At 55.0% G+C, this 13347-nt stretch overlaps 1 protein-coding gene across 1 annotated transcript in view; it reads left to right on the forward strand.

Annotated features, from left to right (window-relative positions):
* SLCO2A1 (solute carrier organic anion transporter family member 2A1) overlaps positions 1-10872 on the forward strand; it is a 79579-nt gene extending 68707 nt beyond the window's left edge. Inside the window, exons 11-14 of the mRNA XM_026497059.4 lie at positions 1963-2126; positions 5337-5401; positions 7847-7970; positions 8879-10872. Of these exons, the coding sequence (XP_026352844.1) occupies positions 1963-2126; positions 5337-5401; positions 7847-7970; positions 8879-8999 (474 nt within the window). The 3' untranslated portion in view covers positions 9000-10872. The remainder of the gene's footprint in view (positions 1-1962; positions 2127-5336; positions 5402-7846; positions 7971-8878) is intronic.
* The last annotated feature ends 2475 nt before the right edge of the window (positions 10873-13347 follow it).

Consider the following 13347-nt stretch of genomic DNA (forward strand, 5'->3'; position numbering starts at 1 on the left):
AGAGGGTCTTCTGTGATCTGAACCCTGACGGTTAGAGCGGGAAGTGTGATCTAGGGCATTTGGTTGAACCCCTCAGCCCTGACATGTAGCTGTACAACCGGCCTGAAGTCATGCAGCTATTTAGGGGCAGATGTGGGACTAGAACCCAAGACTTTGCCTCAGTCTGGGGTACATCTCTTCAAGGTCATGTATCTCCTGGCCACCAGCCTTCTACTTGTGTAGCCCATGTTCACTGGGCCCACGAGGTGAGGTTCTACTAGCCCTCTGAGGGCTATGGCTCCTGGCTTCTAGGGTCAGCCAGCAGCAAACCAAGTCAAGACATCTGTTCAGTTATTCAACAAATACTTAGTGAACAGCCAGCACAGCCACGGGTGTTGAGGACTCAGTGGGAACCCATCAGACAAGGTCCCTGCTCTCGTCGAGTTTGCATTCCATCAAATAAATGTACAAGGTAGTTTTAGAATGTAACCCATGCCACGGAGAGATTTAATGACTAGGTTTCTTGTTCCTGGGGGCCTCCCTGAGGAGGTGACATTAGAACTGAACAACCAGAAGAAGAAAGCCCTAGGAAGTCCTGGAAGTGAAGAATTCCAGGGAAGAGAACAGCAAGTGCAAGTCTCAAGGGCATGACTGAGCCGGGCCCAGGAGGAAGCAGAGAAGGCCAGGGTTAGCGCTGAGAAGCATGTCACACCCAGGCCAAGGCTGGGCAGGTGGGGCTAGGAGTTGGATGTGCCTTCTCCTGAGAGCAATGGGAAGTCCGTGCAGCTCTGCTAAGGGTGCCCTAAGGAGAAGAATGTGCCTCATTCCCTTAAGCCCATGTGGAGGGCATGGACAAGGCTAGCCTCCACTTAGCATCCTCCTCTGAGAGCACAGGGCAAGACCGCTCCTACAGCCACCTCTGTTGGCAGAGGGAGGCCAAAGAGCGCAAATAAGATGGTCTCTCCATTGTCTTCCAGTCGGAGGAGTCTGGTGGCTTCTGTGGTTTTCTTATCTTTATTTACTTACCTCTGATTCATCTACTTCCAGAAATCATCCTGACAGGTTTCCAACAACACCACAAATCCCTTAGCATCATATCAAGAAAAGACACATAATATAAATTATAAGGGGGAAAAAATCTGTGTTAAAAAATGCAGACTAAGGGAAATAACAGCCATATTGTATATAACTTATTTCTGAGCTTCCCGGCAGCCAAAATAAAGAGGGTGCATAGTTCCTGCTGTCTGCCAGAAGGAAGCATATTAGCTCATTTGTTCCAGTCCTAGCCTTGTAACTGCTGTGAGATTTAAATGGTCACAGGTTAGTCCATCAGATGCTATGAGAAGTAGGGTGAAGACCACCTGACATGGACAGTAGCCCCCAAGGCCAGTTGTACAAGAGTGCTGAACCATATGAACTTGCAGACTGGAGCTACGGACCTCTTCCCTGGGTCCTTCACGGACAGGAGGCGTTCCCCTCAGGAAGCTCTGGCAAAGGCCTGACAGGTGAAGAGCTCAGTGGATTCCCCTGGGTTCCCTCTGCTGTCTCCTCCTGTCTTTACTCTTCTTACCTTCCCTGCAAGAAGCACACAGACAGCAAAAACAAGCACACACAAAACCACTGCTGCTGGGCCCAGGGCACCTGGCCCTGAAGAGAACCCTCCCAGCCCTGGTCCCACACCGGGTGGCCTAGCCTGGCACTGGGATCCCGCATGTCCTGCTGTGGGTGGAACTGCGGGAGGGACCCAGCCCATGCTCCATGACCAGTTTTGGTGAAGATGGTTTTGATGGCCCAAACAGTGGTCAGAGGTTGTATCTGTGGGGCACCTTGAAAACCTCACCAGGTCTGCTCTCTAGCCTCCACACGCAGCATCGCCCAGCTCCCCAAACCTGAGGGACTCTGGCTGGATCTGGTACTGGTGTTTGAAGTGTGTGGCAATGCGATGATGATGACAGCAGATCTTCCCCTCCCACCCCTTTCCAGACGTATCTGAACTGCAGCTGTGTGACCGGGGCGTCCTCTTCAGCCAAGACGGGATCGTGCCCCATCCCCTGTGCCCACTTCCTGCTGCCGGCCATCTTCCTCATCTCCTTCGTGGCCCTCATTGCCTGCATCTCTCACAACCCGCTCTACATGATGGTTCTGCGGTGAGTGCGCCTCTCCGTCCCCCACGATGCCCCGCTTCTGCCTCTCCTCCTTTCCTGCCACTGAGAGACCACATCCCCGGGAGGGCAGAGCCATGAATGGCTGAGCCTCCAGGAAGCCAGGCTGCCTAGCTCCACACTGTGGAAATGCTTGAAGATTCACTTAGGTTTAAATCCTTAAAGAACTAAGAGGAAGAGAATTCAGTTAAATGTACAAAATCAAGGGGACAAATGTGGAAAGTTCCAGAGATAGAATGAGGGCTTTGAGAAAGGATGAAAATAAGAAAAGCCCAGTGTGCTAGGAGCCAGGACCAAGTTCTCAGGTCAGAAGGGAGAGGCTGGCCAAGGTGGGAGGGGAGAGCAGAGGTGTCCCATTACAGTGGCGGTGGAATGCCTCTGAGGTTTTGAGAGGGAATTGACCCTTCCTTCACCTCACCCTCTGCCAAAGAGAAAACAACATTTCAACCAAGTTCACCTAACCCACCCCTGCCCGCCTCTTTCCTGTCCTCACCCCCCTTGAGAGCAGAGAGGGAAAAACACAGGATCTGGATGCCCAGTGCTAGGGTCAAAGGCCCAGCTCTGCCATACACTGGCTGGATGTCCTGGGATGTTGCCAACCTCACTGAGTCTCAGTTTCCTCATTTATGAAAGGAAGTTAATGATATTGACCACAAAGGACTGGTGTCAGGATTACCTGATAAATTGCTTTGTAAATATAAGGTGCTCTATATATTGGTTAATTATCACTGTTAACCAAATTCTAAGAATTATTAATAGCTAGCTAGGTGCCAAGGAGCTATTTTCCCCCAAAAGACTAGGAGATGAAGAACAGAAGCAGCCACCTGTCAGGGCCTGGTATTTTGCCCTATTGACAAGTTAGCTTGCAAACTACCAAGCTCCCGTTTTTGTTACTGTTTCAAGTATGCTGGCAGGTCAGGCCTAGAGACTGAACCATAAGACTCCTGGTTCAAAGACAAAGGACTGTTACTCACAGGTGCATGCAAAGAGCAGGAACCTTGCGTCATTTATCCTTGTGCCCCACATCCCACGGAGCGACCTGAAGTACCAAGGTGTATTCTTCACATGTAGTGAGCTTCTGTCACAGTGAGGAACACTGAGAGCCGCCACCGACATAGACCAAGCCTGCTCTTGGTCTAGGGTAAGCTTTTACCCCATGCCTTCACGTTGCTCATTGCAACCACAACACTGAGAAATGGCCCAGGAGAAGAGCAGTCAGCACCTTGTGTTCTTAGCATATTCCACAGGAACGTGTGGGGATGCTCAGAGCCACAGCGTACTGCCCCCGCCAACACCATCAGCACCCTCTTTCTACCACTCCCCACCTGGTGCATTCCAAGCACTGCCGCTTTCCTCGAAGGCCCTTGAGTGGGGTTACCTCTTGCACCAGGGCCAGATGGGCCAGGGTGGACCCTCTAACCCTGAGGAATATCCGTGGGTGGCTGTGATGAGGAGAGGGAACGGGATCAGGAAATTTCACAGCGAAGTTCCTGAGCAGCAGGTAAGGGGAAGTCCCTGTCAGTCCGCCTCCCAGAGGATTCCATCGAGCCCCAGGGCCAGGGAAGCTGCGGCGGAGGAGCATCACTTCAACCACGGGGTGGGCTTCCCTAGAAAACCTCTCCCTTCTAAGTCTGCTCAGGGGCTGGAGCAAAGCTAGAGGTTACAGGATCCCAAAATCATTTAAAGACAAATCAGAATGGATACTAGTGTGAAGGTGAGGCTTAAAGATGACCTTGCAGGCGACCCAAGTATTATTTGTACCCTGGCCCCAACCAGGCATGGAAATACAGGCTGGGAGGGAAGGTTCACCAGAGACGTGGAAGCAGAGAGTGGTCCAAACGTGAGTTAGTTCACAGCCGACGAGGGCAGACACCAGAAGGGGCTCAAGCTGTCCATCAGAAGCCAAACTAGGGTGCCCAAGTCCCGTTCAGTCCAGAATCTAGGGGTGTCTGCCCAGGGACAATGACCAGGACATTTATGAATTTGGGCCATGGGAGGGACCTGTGGGCATAAAGAGAGCATCCATTAGATTGAGATTTGAGGCACTTTCCATTGGGGGGGGGTCCCAAGTGGGTGCCTCAAGCCTGTGAGTATTGCTTTCACTGGGCTATCCTTCAGAAGACCTGGAAGAGGGTCCCTTTCCACTTTGCCAGCAGGACCGCGGGGCTAGAACAAAGTGTGTGCGGAGACCTGGATATTCCCTCAGCGCTCCCTTCCCTGATGGCCCCTCTGCCCCAAATGCCCTTCCCCCACAGCCACCCACCCAGGAGTGTGGGTGTTCAGAACGTGAGAAGCCTGGTGCCTCTGTAAGCCACCTTCTAGCTCCCCACCTGTGGCTGGGGTGTCCTCTCTCTCTGCCCCCTGCCCAGCTGGGATGGCAGGGCCTGGCAATACCACCACCAGATAGCTTCCCCATCTCTCTCTGAATCTCCTTTCTCAGCCAAATGCTTGTCCTCTCTTGAGGGAAGAAGGGTAGGGGCAAGCCCAGCTATAGCATTTGTAGGACCCAGTGCAAAATGAAAATTGGAGGCTCCTCGTTCCAAAATTATTAAGAGTCTCAAGACAGCCACAGCAGAGCATTAAACAAACCCGGGGCGTTTCTGAGGGCAGGGCCCCGGGAGGCTGCACAGGCCACACGCCCACGGAGCTGGCCCCAGGTGAAGGATTCTTTTAGTTGCACACAGGGGCCTTAATTACACTTTCATCAGGGCTGTCTTTATTGCTATTCACACTCTGTGGGAGCTGTTCAGACCTGCCACTGTGAACACACCCTTCCCCATCCTTCTCTCCATTCCCAGCCTCTTCTGCCCTCTGCCTCTTGAAGGGGGCACGGGCAGCCCTGAAAATCACAGAGACCAGAGGTTCTCAAATTTGAGTGTGCAGCAGAATCTCCTGGAGGTCCTCCTAAAGCACGGATGGCTGGACCCCACCCCCAGTGACCTGATTCTTAGGTTTAAGATAGGGCTAGAGAATCCGCATTTCTAACGAGTTCCTGGGGATGGGCATGCATGCTGCCGGCCCAGCGATCATGCTTTGGGAACCGCCGATGCAAACAACAGGAGCACTCCAGCCAGCCAGGTGGTTGTGAGGCCACTCGAGGGTGGGTTCTGGCATGCTCTGAGGCTGGCTGCCCCTGACTGAGTCAAGGCACAGCCCCGAGTCCTCTGGCTGCTGACTCCCTACTTTCCTTTTCAGTGTGGTGAACCAGGAGGAAAAGTCATTTGCCATTGGGGTGCAGTTCCTGCTGATGCGCCTGCTGGGTGAGTGTCTGAGATGCCCCCTTCCTTCCTGAGGGCGGCGCCAGGGCATCGGAGGGCTGTGAGGTGCAGGGTGGGGCTGAGGGAAGCCCTGTCTCATCTCTGCTGTAAGGAGAGGCCGTACATCATCAGCACATCAGCAAAGGCCAAGACCCTATATGGGCGGTTTCCCCGTTACTTGAGGTTAGGAAAGATTCCATCTATGGCATTAATTCCAAACAAAACTATGTAAGAAAAATGAAAAGTGGACACAGCTGAGAATACCTAATAAAGAATTGGAGGCAGGTATTTTTTTCATCTCTCTCCAAGAACTGGCTGTAGGAACAAAACCCTGCATTCCTCTCCCAGCCAGAACAGCAGCTGAGCCCAGCCCTGGCTTCCCTCGCACACTCACTCCTCTTGCCTCTGTTCAGCAAATGTTTCTCCGTGCGGGGACCTCTGCCGGCAAGCCTGGCCTATGCTCGCTCAAGCGGCCCAGAGCCCACGGAGAAACGGAGCCCTGTGCAAATGATCAGTAATGGCCCCCAGGAGGGCCAGCTGCCCTCAGGGAGTGGGGAACACCCAGCCCTCCCTGGGGGCATGGGCTGGGGGATGGGACATGCGTGCCCCTCGCCTGCCCTTTCCCAGAGGCTTATGCTGGACCGTTCCTTCTTGACCCATCTGGGCAGTAATATGCAGGCCCTCGCAGTGCCGGGTAAGGCAAGTAAAGGGACTGCATTCAACTGAGTATTGATTAAGGACCCAGTGGGTGCACGCGGCTGCAGGGAGTATGGCAGCTGCGGTGGCGGGACTTGCTGACCGCCAATGCTGAAATCCCTGCAGAGCCCACTGTGCCTTGTTATCCAGAAGCCAGGCTGCACTTGGCCCTCCAGCGGCTTCCATTATCGTTCTGGGCTGGGTCGGTGATGTCCCTCTGGGGCCTGCTGAGCATGAACCTTTGCAGGGCCCTCTCCCACAAAGGCTGGGTGAGGAGTGCAGATGATGAGGACCAAACCAGCCTTTTCCATGGGATTTCTCAGTGTCCAGCCACCTGCTGCCCTCGTCCCAGGACTGCCCCTGGAGAGCCCGCTGCTCAGGCCTGTGTTACCAGCATGGAGGATGCAGGGCAGCGGGGTCTACCCTGTCCTGGTGGCAGAGGCACTGCTGTCATCACAGCTCCTTCTTATCACGCGTAACTCATGCGTAGCTTGCTCTGAGACCTCTGCTGGGAAGGAAGCCCAGCGCAGGCAGCGGCCAGGACGGACTCTGAAGAGCTTCTCCCAGCCACCTGGAAAACAACCACTGTCCCACCGCTCATGGCACCTGCTGCCTTTGTTTTGTCACTTGAGCTCAGACAACTCGACACGGGATCACAGTTAGAAAATCCGGGCCGGAGGCATTCCATTCATCCCCAAGAACGCAATCGCACTGTGGGGTAGAAAGAAGGACTTCACATGGATAAAACCCAGCAAGTTTAAAATTACCCACTGGGACTTGGCTGAAAATGTTTCTGGACTTCGTTTCTATTTAGGGTAGCATCCTTGGTGGACAATCCCTGTGGCAGTTTCCATCCCCTGCTTATCTGGAGACTTGGAAGCGAGCAGGGTCTGAGTAGAGAGGTTCTCAAAGGTTCCCACTTATGGGTGGAACCACAGGCAGACCTCCTCCTTCTTTCCTCCTGAAGCAGCTGCTCACGGGGCCCTCAACAGAGTCAGCGAGGCTGTTCTGAGCATAGTGGTTCAGGCTGTGGATCCCGGACGAATCCCTCCCCAGTCCCGTGACTGTCTAGAACTGTAGCTAACAATACAGGGGTCATTCCGAATATTTAACAGCAGGAAGGCATAGCCTCTGCTGGATCAGGTCTCACCAGTCAGCTGTGGGGAAGTTCAGGGGCCTGGGGTAGAGGCTTTGAGCAGCCAGGGTGTCGGGGGTCTTCTGGGGGAGTTGTCTAAGCCAGCTGGGCAGCCTGGGAAGAGCATGGGCTTTGAGGAAACGAGGGTTCAAAGGCTAGCTCTGACCCTCTTGGCTATGCAAGCATGAGCTGGCCATGCCCACCTTCCTCCTCCTTAGAATGAGGGCACCCACCCACCTCCAGGCCCTGTGAGGATGTGAGGACTCGATGCCCTGAGGAGACCCCTGCCACATGGTGGAGGTCAGCATATCTCCACTTGAGGCCAATCCAGTGTGAGCATCATGTCGTCTCTCTGAGCTGGCCGCTAGGTGACCTCTGTGACTCACTGCCCTGAAAGGATGGCTCAGGTCTCTTTTCTCTTCCAAGCCTCTGGTGAAAGAGGAGTTCAGGCTTCACAGAAAGTGATTTGGCTTTCTAAAGTCACTGTGGTTCCCAGGGGTGGGGCGGAACCATGCAGGGGCACTAGGGGGAGGGGCTCGCTCCCCACCTTGCCGGGCACCCCTGCCTGCAGCTCCATGTAACCTGGACTCTCTGAACTCTCTTCCCGCTGACGCCAGCCTGGCTGCCATCTCCAGCCCTGTACGGCCTCACCATCGACTACTCCTGCATCAGATGGGGCTCGCAGTGCTCCGGGAGACGTGGGGCCTGTGCCTACTATGACAACGATGCTCTCCGAGACAGGTGAGGGCCCCGCGTGCCACTGTGGTCCAGGATGGGGGGTGTCAGGCGCCAGGCCAGAGCAGAGGGCAGCCATCCTCTGCAGTGCCCCTTGTGGGGGCTGCCGGGCCCCCAAGGGACAGGCCCAGACGGGTGCTGCCATGGACAGGGAGCAGGGGTCACTGGTGACAGAGAGCCATCCATGTGATGGAGTGTGCGCGTGCGCATGTGTGCTTGCATGCTACTGGGAGCTGGGCCCCAGTCCACAGTCCCTCAGGAAAAGCAACAGCAGAAAGAAGTTTGTCAAAGGGGAAGGGGCTGGCTGGAGTCTGAGGCAAGGCCATGGCTGTGGAATGATGCCAGGCCAGCTCCCACTGCTCAGAGAGAGGTGGCCCCATCGTGGCTCATGGTAGCAGTCAAGGGCAGGTGGGCCTAACCTGCCTCTGCGAGTCCAAGTCCCGCTGCAGCTTCACTAGTTCTGCACCCCTTCCAGCCACCTCACCTGCTGCCATCATCACATAGACCAGAAGCCATGGGGAGAGTGGGCTTGAGGGGGCCGACCAGGGTCTGGAAGCCGTGCGGGAGTGGCAGAGAAGGCTGGGAGAGGGCTGCACCAAGATGGCAGAAGCAGGTACCCCTCTCCTCCTGGCTATGCTGGGAGGACTGGACCCTCCCGACTGGCTGGGGCTGCAGCGTTGCCTCTGGCCCTGGGGGAGTCACCCGTGCAGGGATGAGGACCTTTGCATTGGGAGTCTCATGCCGACTGGGACGTGGTCCCCACCTGGGTGGTAATGGATCCTTACCTGAGTAGTGACGCATATTCCCTGGGCCACTGTGAAAGTGATGCCGCTCTTCCTGATGGCCCCGGCCCAGGACACGGGCCACAGAGGCTCCCCGCCCCCTCACTGGTGCCGTCTCCTCCTGCCCCACAGGTACCTGGGCCTGCAAGTGGGCTACAAGGCACTGGGTGCGCTGCTGCTCCTGTTCATCAGCTGGCGGGTGAAGAAGAGCAAGGAGTACAACGTGCAGGAGAAGGCTGCGGGCCTCATCTGACCCTTGACCCTCGGCCCAGCCACTGCCCTGCTCCGGAAAGTGGACCCTGCCCCTCCACACCTGCCTGTATTTACTAATGTTGACACATCATTTCTGTTTTGTTTTTAAATAAGAGAAAACCCCAGTCACCATTTGCCCTCCCCGCATCCCCCCACACCCGCCCCAGGATTCCTTAGGTCCACGGTGTACCTGGGCTAGATGGGCACTGAGCTGGAGGGCCAGGTCTTCCCCGGCTCCTTGGGAGGCACCCCTGTGTGCCTAGGCTCTCCTCAGTGCTGGATCCCCCAGCAAGGATGCCCACTGAGGCAGCCCCTGCCCCCCGCGCCAGCCTTGTGGGTGGGGTTGGTTTCCTAAGTGGAGAGAGCAAAGCGTTATCTTCCCAGGGGGAAAAGGGAGAGGGCTGGATTATGATGAATGGCCAGAGGCAGGCTAGGGGAAGGAGAGCCTGGCTGTAGCTCCCCTTATGTCTTGGTTCAGCATCAGCACAGAACCCAGGAGGGACTGCCTCCTTCCCCTCAGATTTTTGCTTCCTGCCTCAAAAGGCCATTTTGGAAGCTGCCATGTTGGGAAGTATGGCCACCTGGTCCCCTCTCAGTTACCCCACACTCAGGCACCAGAGCAGAGACCAAGACACCCCGAGGGTGGGTCATCCAGATGCTGTTCTTGTTAACTCTAGATCCTTCTGTGCTAAGAAAGCCACACCATGGTGAAGACCTGAGGAGGGTCATGAAGAGGTCAGTAGCCCAACCTCCCACACCCTCTATGTGAGGACAAGACTGCTCAACTCAGAGTGATGGGAAGACCCTCCCCAAGTTTCCTTGGGGCAGATGAGGTGGCCACACATGGGCTTCCCTGTCTGGACCTCACCCTGTGTGCCAAAGAGTAAAGACAGGCAGTCCAAGATGTCAGCAGAGCAAGCAATGAAGCTGGGGGTCAGGGGGCTGGTTCAGGGGCTGCCAAGCTGGATGGTGAGCCCACGAATTAGAGGCCAGGGTGGTCGGCTTCCCTGGCTCCAGACACGCCTGTGCTCATCAACGTGTTCTCAGCCTCTCCTCGCTGCCCCTCCGGGGGCCTGGGTTGAGCGACCCCGCTGCTGTGTGGTAAAGGTTCAGAGTTAGACGTCCACAAAGGAGGCCTTTCATCAGCAAGTATTATATTTATTACAGACCAGCTTTGTGCAAGGCAGTGCTAGTACATGGCTCTCCAGCAGGCTTTCCTAGGATCTCCGCTCACATGCCGCCATCTACGCTGGGCCTTCTCCCAGAGTGTGCTCAGTGGGCGGCAGCAGGGGAAGCACACACACCCAGAGACTGTCAGCAGGATCTTGACCATCCATGTCCCACCCGATGGCCCCTGCACCTGGCCCTTGGCCAGATAGAGACCTGGCTCGCCATATCCTCTGGAGCAGCTGGGAACTGGTTATTGCCATACACGGCTCTCTTGAATGCCACTCCTCTTGGAAGAACCCTCCAGAAGCATACCAAAAGCCACCTCTGGAAAGGGCTCATGTGGTGGTAAGCCAAAAAATGTATGCCAGTGGCCAAACTACCACGAGACTGAAGTCTTTGTGAAAGCCACTGCCACATGAGGCCTCTTTTCCAAAGATCTCACTCAGGAAGGGAGGCTCCATGCATCCTCAGGGGCCAGTTCCAGCATTTAAGATGGTTCTGCTTGGAGAATGATTCCCTGCAACTAATCCTGGTCCTTCTCTCTGTGATTTAACCACATTCTGAAGGCACTGCCTTCAGCTGAGCTCACGGACAATGAACACCAACCTGCAGATTCTGGAAGATTGGTTGCCCTCCCAAGCCTTTATTCTATTATGATATTGCTATTAATATATTATAATTTTGCTATTGATGTAACTTGGTCATGAATTTGTACTGTCATCTGTGTCTGTCAGAGAGCCAAGAGAACCTGCCTTTTCTGGCCAGAGGTGGTGCCCGTGCCACAACCACAGGGGCGCATGGCCACAGGGATGGGAGGTACCGCTGCTCTCCACGCATCAGCCTGGTACAGAGCAGGCAGCCAGTGCTTCTTGTTCCTTCAGTGAAGTTCTGCAGATAACCGTCCAAGGCCCACGGGGCTGGGCTTTCAGAAAGTCTGATCCCTGCCTTGAGTTTACATCCGTAAGTGGAGTGGAGTGCCAGTAGCTAAGTCTGTGATACAAATCACATCATAATCGCCATCAGTCACTTGGTCACAGTGATACTACAACGCCCCACAGCAAATCTTCTCCTGATGGCCGGCAGAAAATATAATGGTGTCACTTTCATTTCACTTCCAGAGCAAACACTTCGAAAGCTGAGCAAACTTCCTTGAGTGCTGGACACTCATAGAGGATGTGGTTAAAATACAGGTTCCCAACCCCTCCAGCCAGCCCCTGAGTCTATGGGAGAGGCACCTGTCACTGGCCCCTCCTGTGAGGCCAATGTGGGTGGTCCCTAAACCCTGGTGGTAGGTCATCAGTGCAGCAGAACTTCGGGGACACCCACTTGTGCTTAGGCCACTGAGAACTTTATAGACTCTGTAGGCCTTTGGTAAGTAAAAGACGACCAGGGATGGGGGGCCTGTTAATCTGATTTCCTGGGTGGCTGCAGTGAGAAGCTAGTGGGCATGAAGAACAGAGCTCACTGTACTGTGTTAAATTCATGCCACGTACTGAAAGTGGGACTCTCACTCTCCCAGCTTGAGTGTGCAAAAAATGTCACAATTATTCTCTAAATCAGTTACATTTGATTTCTAACTGTCATCCTGCTGGCTGGCTGGAAAGTTAGCATCGACCGTCCTTGGGTGTGGCCCCCAAAGGCATCCACAGTCCCTTGGGTCCTGCCAGCATGAGTCTTCGGTCCCTTCCCAGGCAGAGGCTCCCTACTTGCCCTGCTGCCCCCTGAGCCTGGAAACCGTGCAGAGGCCAGATGCAGGGTGAGGCCCTCTCCCTGCCCAGCCCTAGGAAGCCCACCCTATGTTCCACTCCCTCTGCCAGCATAATCCAGCCCCTCAAGGGCTGAACAAAAAAAGCCAGGAAAGAAGGATCTGTAGGAAATTTTCACCTCATCCTTCCTGGAACTTCTTAGCTCGGGGGGGGTGGGGTGGGAAATGCAGTGAAAATCAAATACCATATCTCCATGAATGACCCTTTGGCCAAAGCGCTCCGGGGTGATCCTCACCATAGCCCCATGAGGGAGGCCAGGCTGGTCCGAAGGCCCCATTTGAAGATGAGGAATCTGAGATTGAGGAAATCGTTGTGGCCCACTTCACCCAAATGACACCTGGCTGGGTCTGGACTTACACCAGGCTGTCCTGATCTTTCTCCTCCAGACTCAGCTGCAGCCCCAGTCTCCCTACTGAGATATTCTGAAATAGGGGGAGGCCCCTCTATTTGCGCTGAACGTCACTGGCCCACGGAGGGAGGTGGCGGAATCTACTGAGGGCTATGTAATGTGGAATGGAGGTGGGGAGGACCAGGTACGACGTCATTTACCCCTCCTTCTATTCAAGTAGCAAGAACATTACACGTGCTCATTACACAGGGCCGGTTTCGCCCCACAGCACCATGAGTTCAAGGAGAGTTGTTGAGAAAATGGACAAAGGGGAAAAGGCTTTCAGGAGAAAAGGCCCTGAGGTAGCTGCACATAGACAGACCTTCAAGGGGACACCCCCACCTGGTGACGGGTTAGCAGATTCTCGTTTAGGAAACAAAGCCACGTTGTGGTCTCCACTCGCAGAGGTGGAGAGATACGGCTAAGCTGGGGGCTGAATCCGTCTGTCTCAGATTGTTATTAAAATATCATATTACATGTTCCCGAAGTGATGAGATTGGCAGGGGCTCTGTGTGTGTGCGAGAGAGAGAGACAGACAGACAGAGAAACCCTGCAAATCACCCCAGCTTGCTGAAGCCCCTGCCCGCCCCCCCCAGGCACCTGCCCACCTTGCATCTTGTTGTCAATAACAGTGACTAAAATGCATGGGGATCTTGCCGCCAGCCTCGCTGGCTGCTCTGATTGGAATTCAGGCAGGACAGGCAGGGCAGGCTGTGTAACCGCCCCCGACTGTCACGTGACACAACGGCGCTCTCATCTTGTTCACTGGACGTCTACTGTGGGTCTGGGTGGCTCTCCAGGACAGGGGCTCAGCAATGCAGTCTGCTCAGATGCCGAGGTCCCTCCGTTTCATAACATGCTACAGGAACTGACGAGGCAGGGCCAGAAAGCCCTCAGAGGTCTCGCACTGGTAAGTCAAGGTGCCGGCCCCGAGGTGACACGCTCCACCTCTCCTCACAGCCTGTTGGCCAGGACGTGCGTGTCCCTGGCCAACTGCCACAGGGGTGGGGCGAGATAACCCTGTG

Source organism: Ursus arctos, unplaced genomic scaffold, assembly GCF_023065955.2.
Source record: "Ursus arctos isolate Adak ecotype North America unplaced genomic scaffold, UrsArc2.0 scaffold_20, whole genome shotgun sequence".
Lineage (NCBI taxonomy): Eukaryota > Metazoa > Chordata > Mammalia > Carnivora > Ursidae > Ursus > Ursus arctos.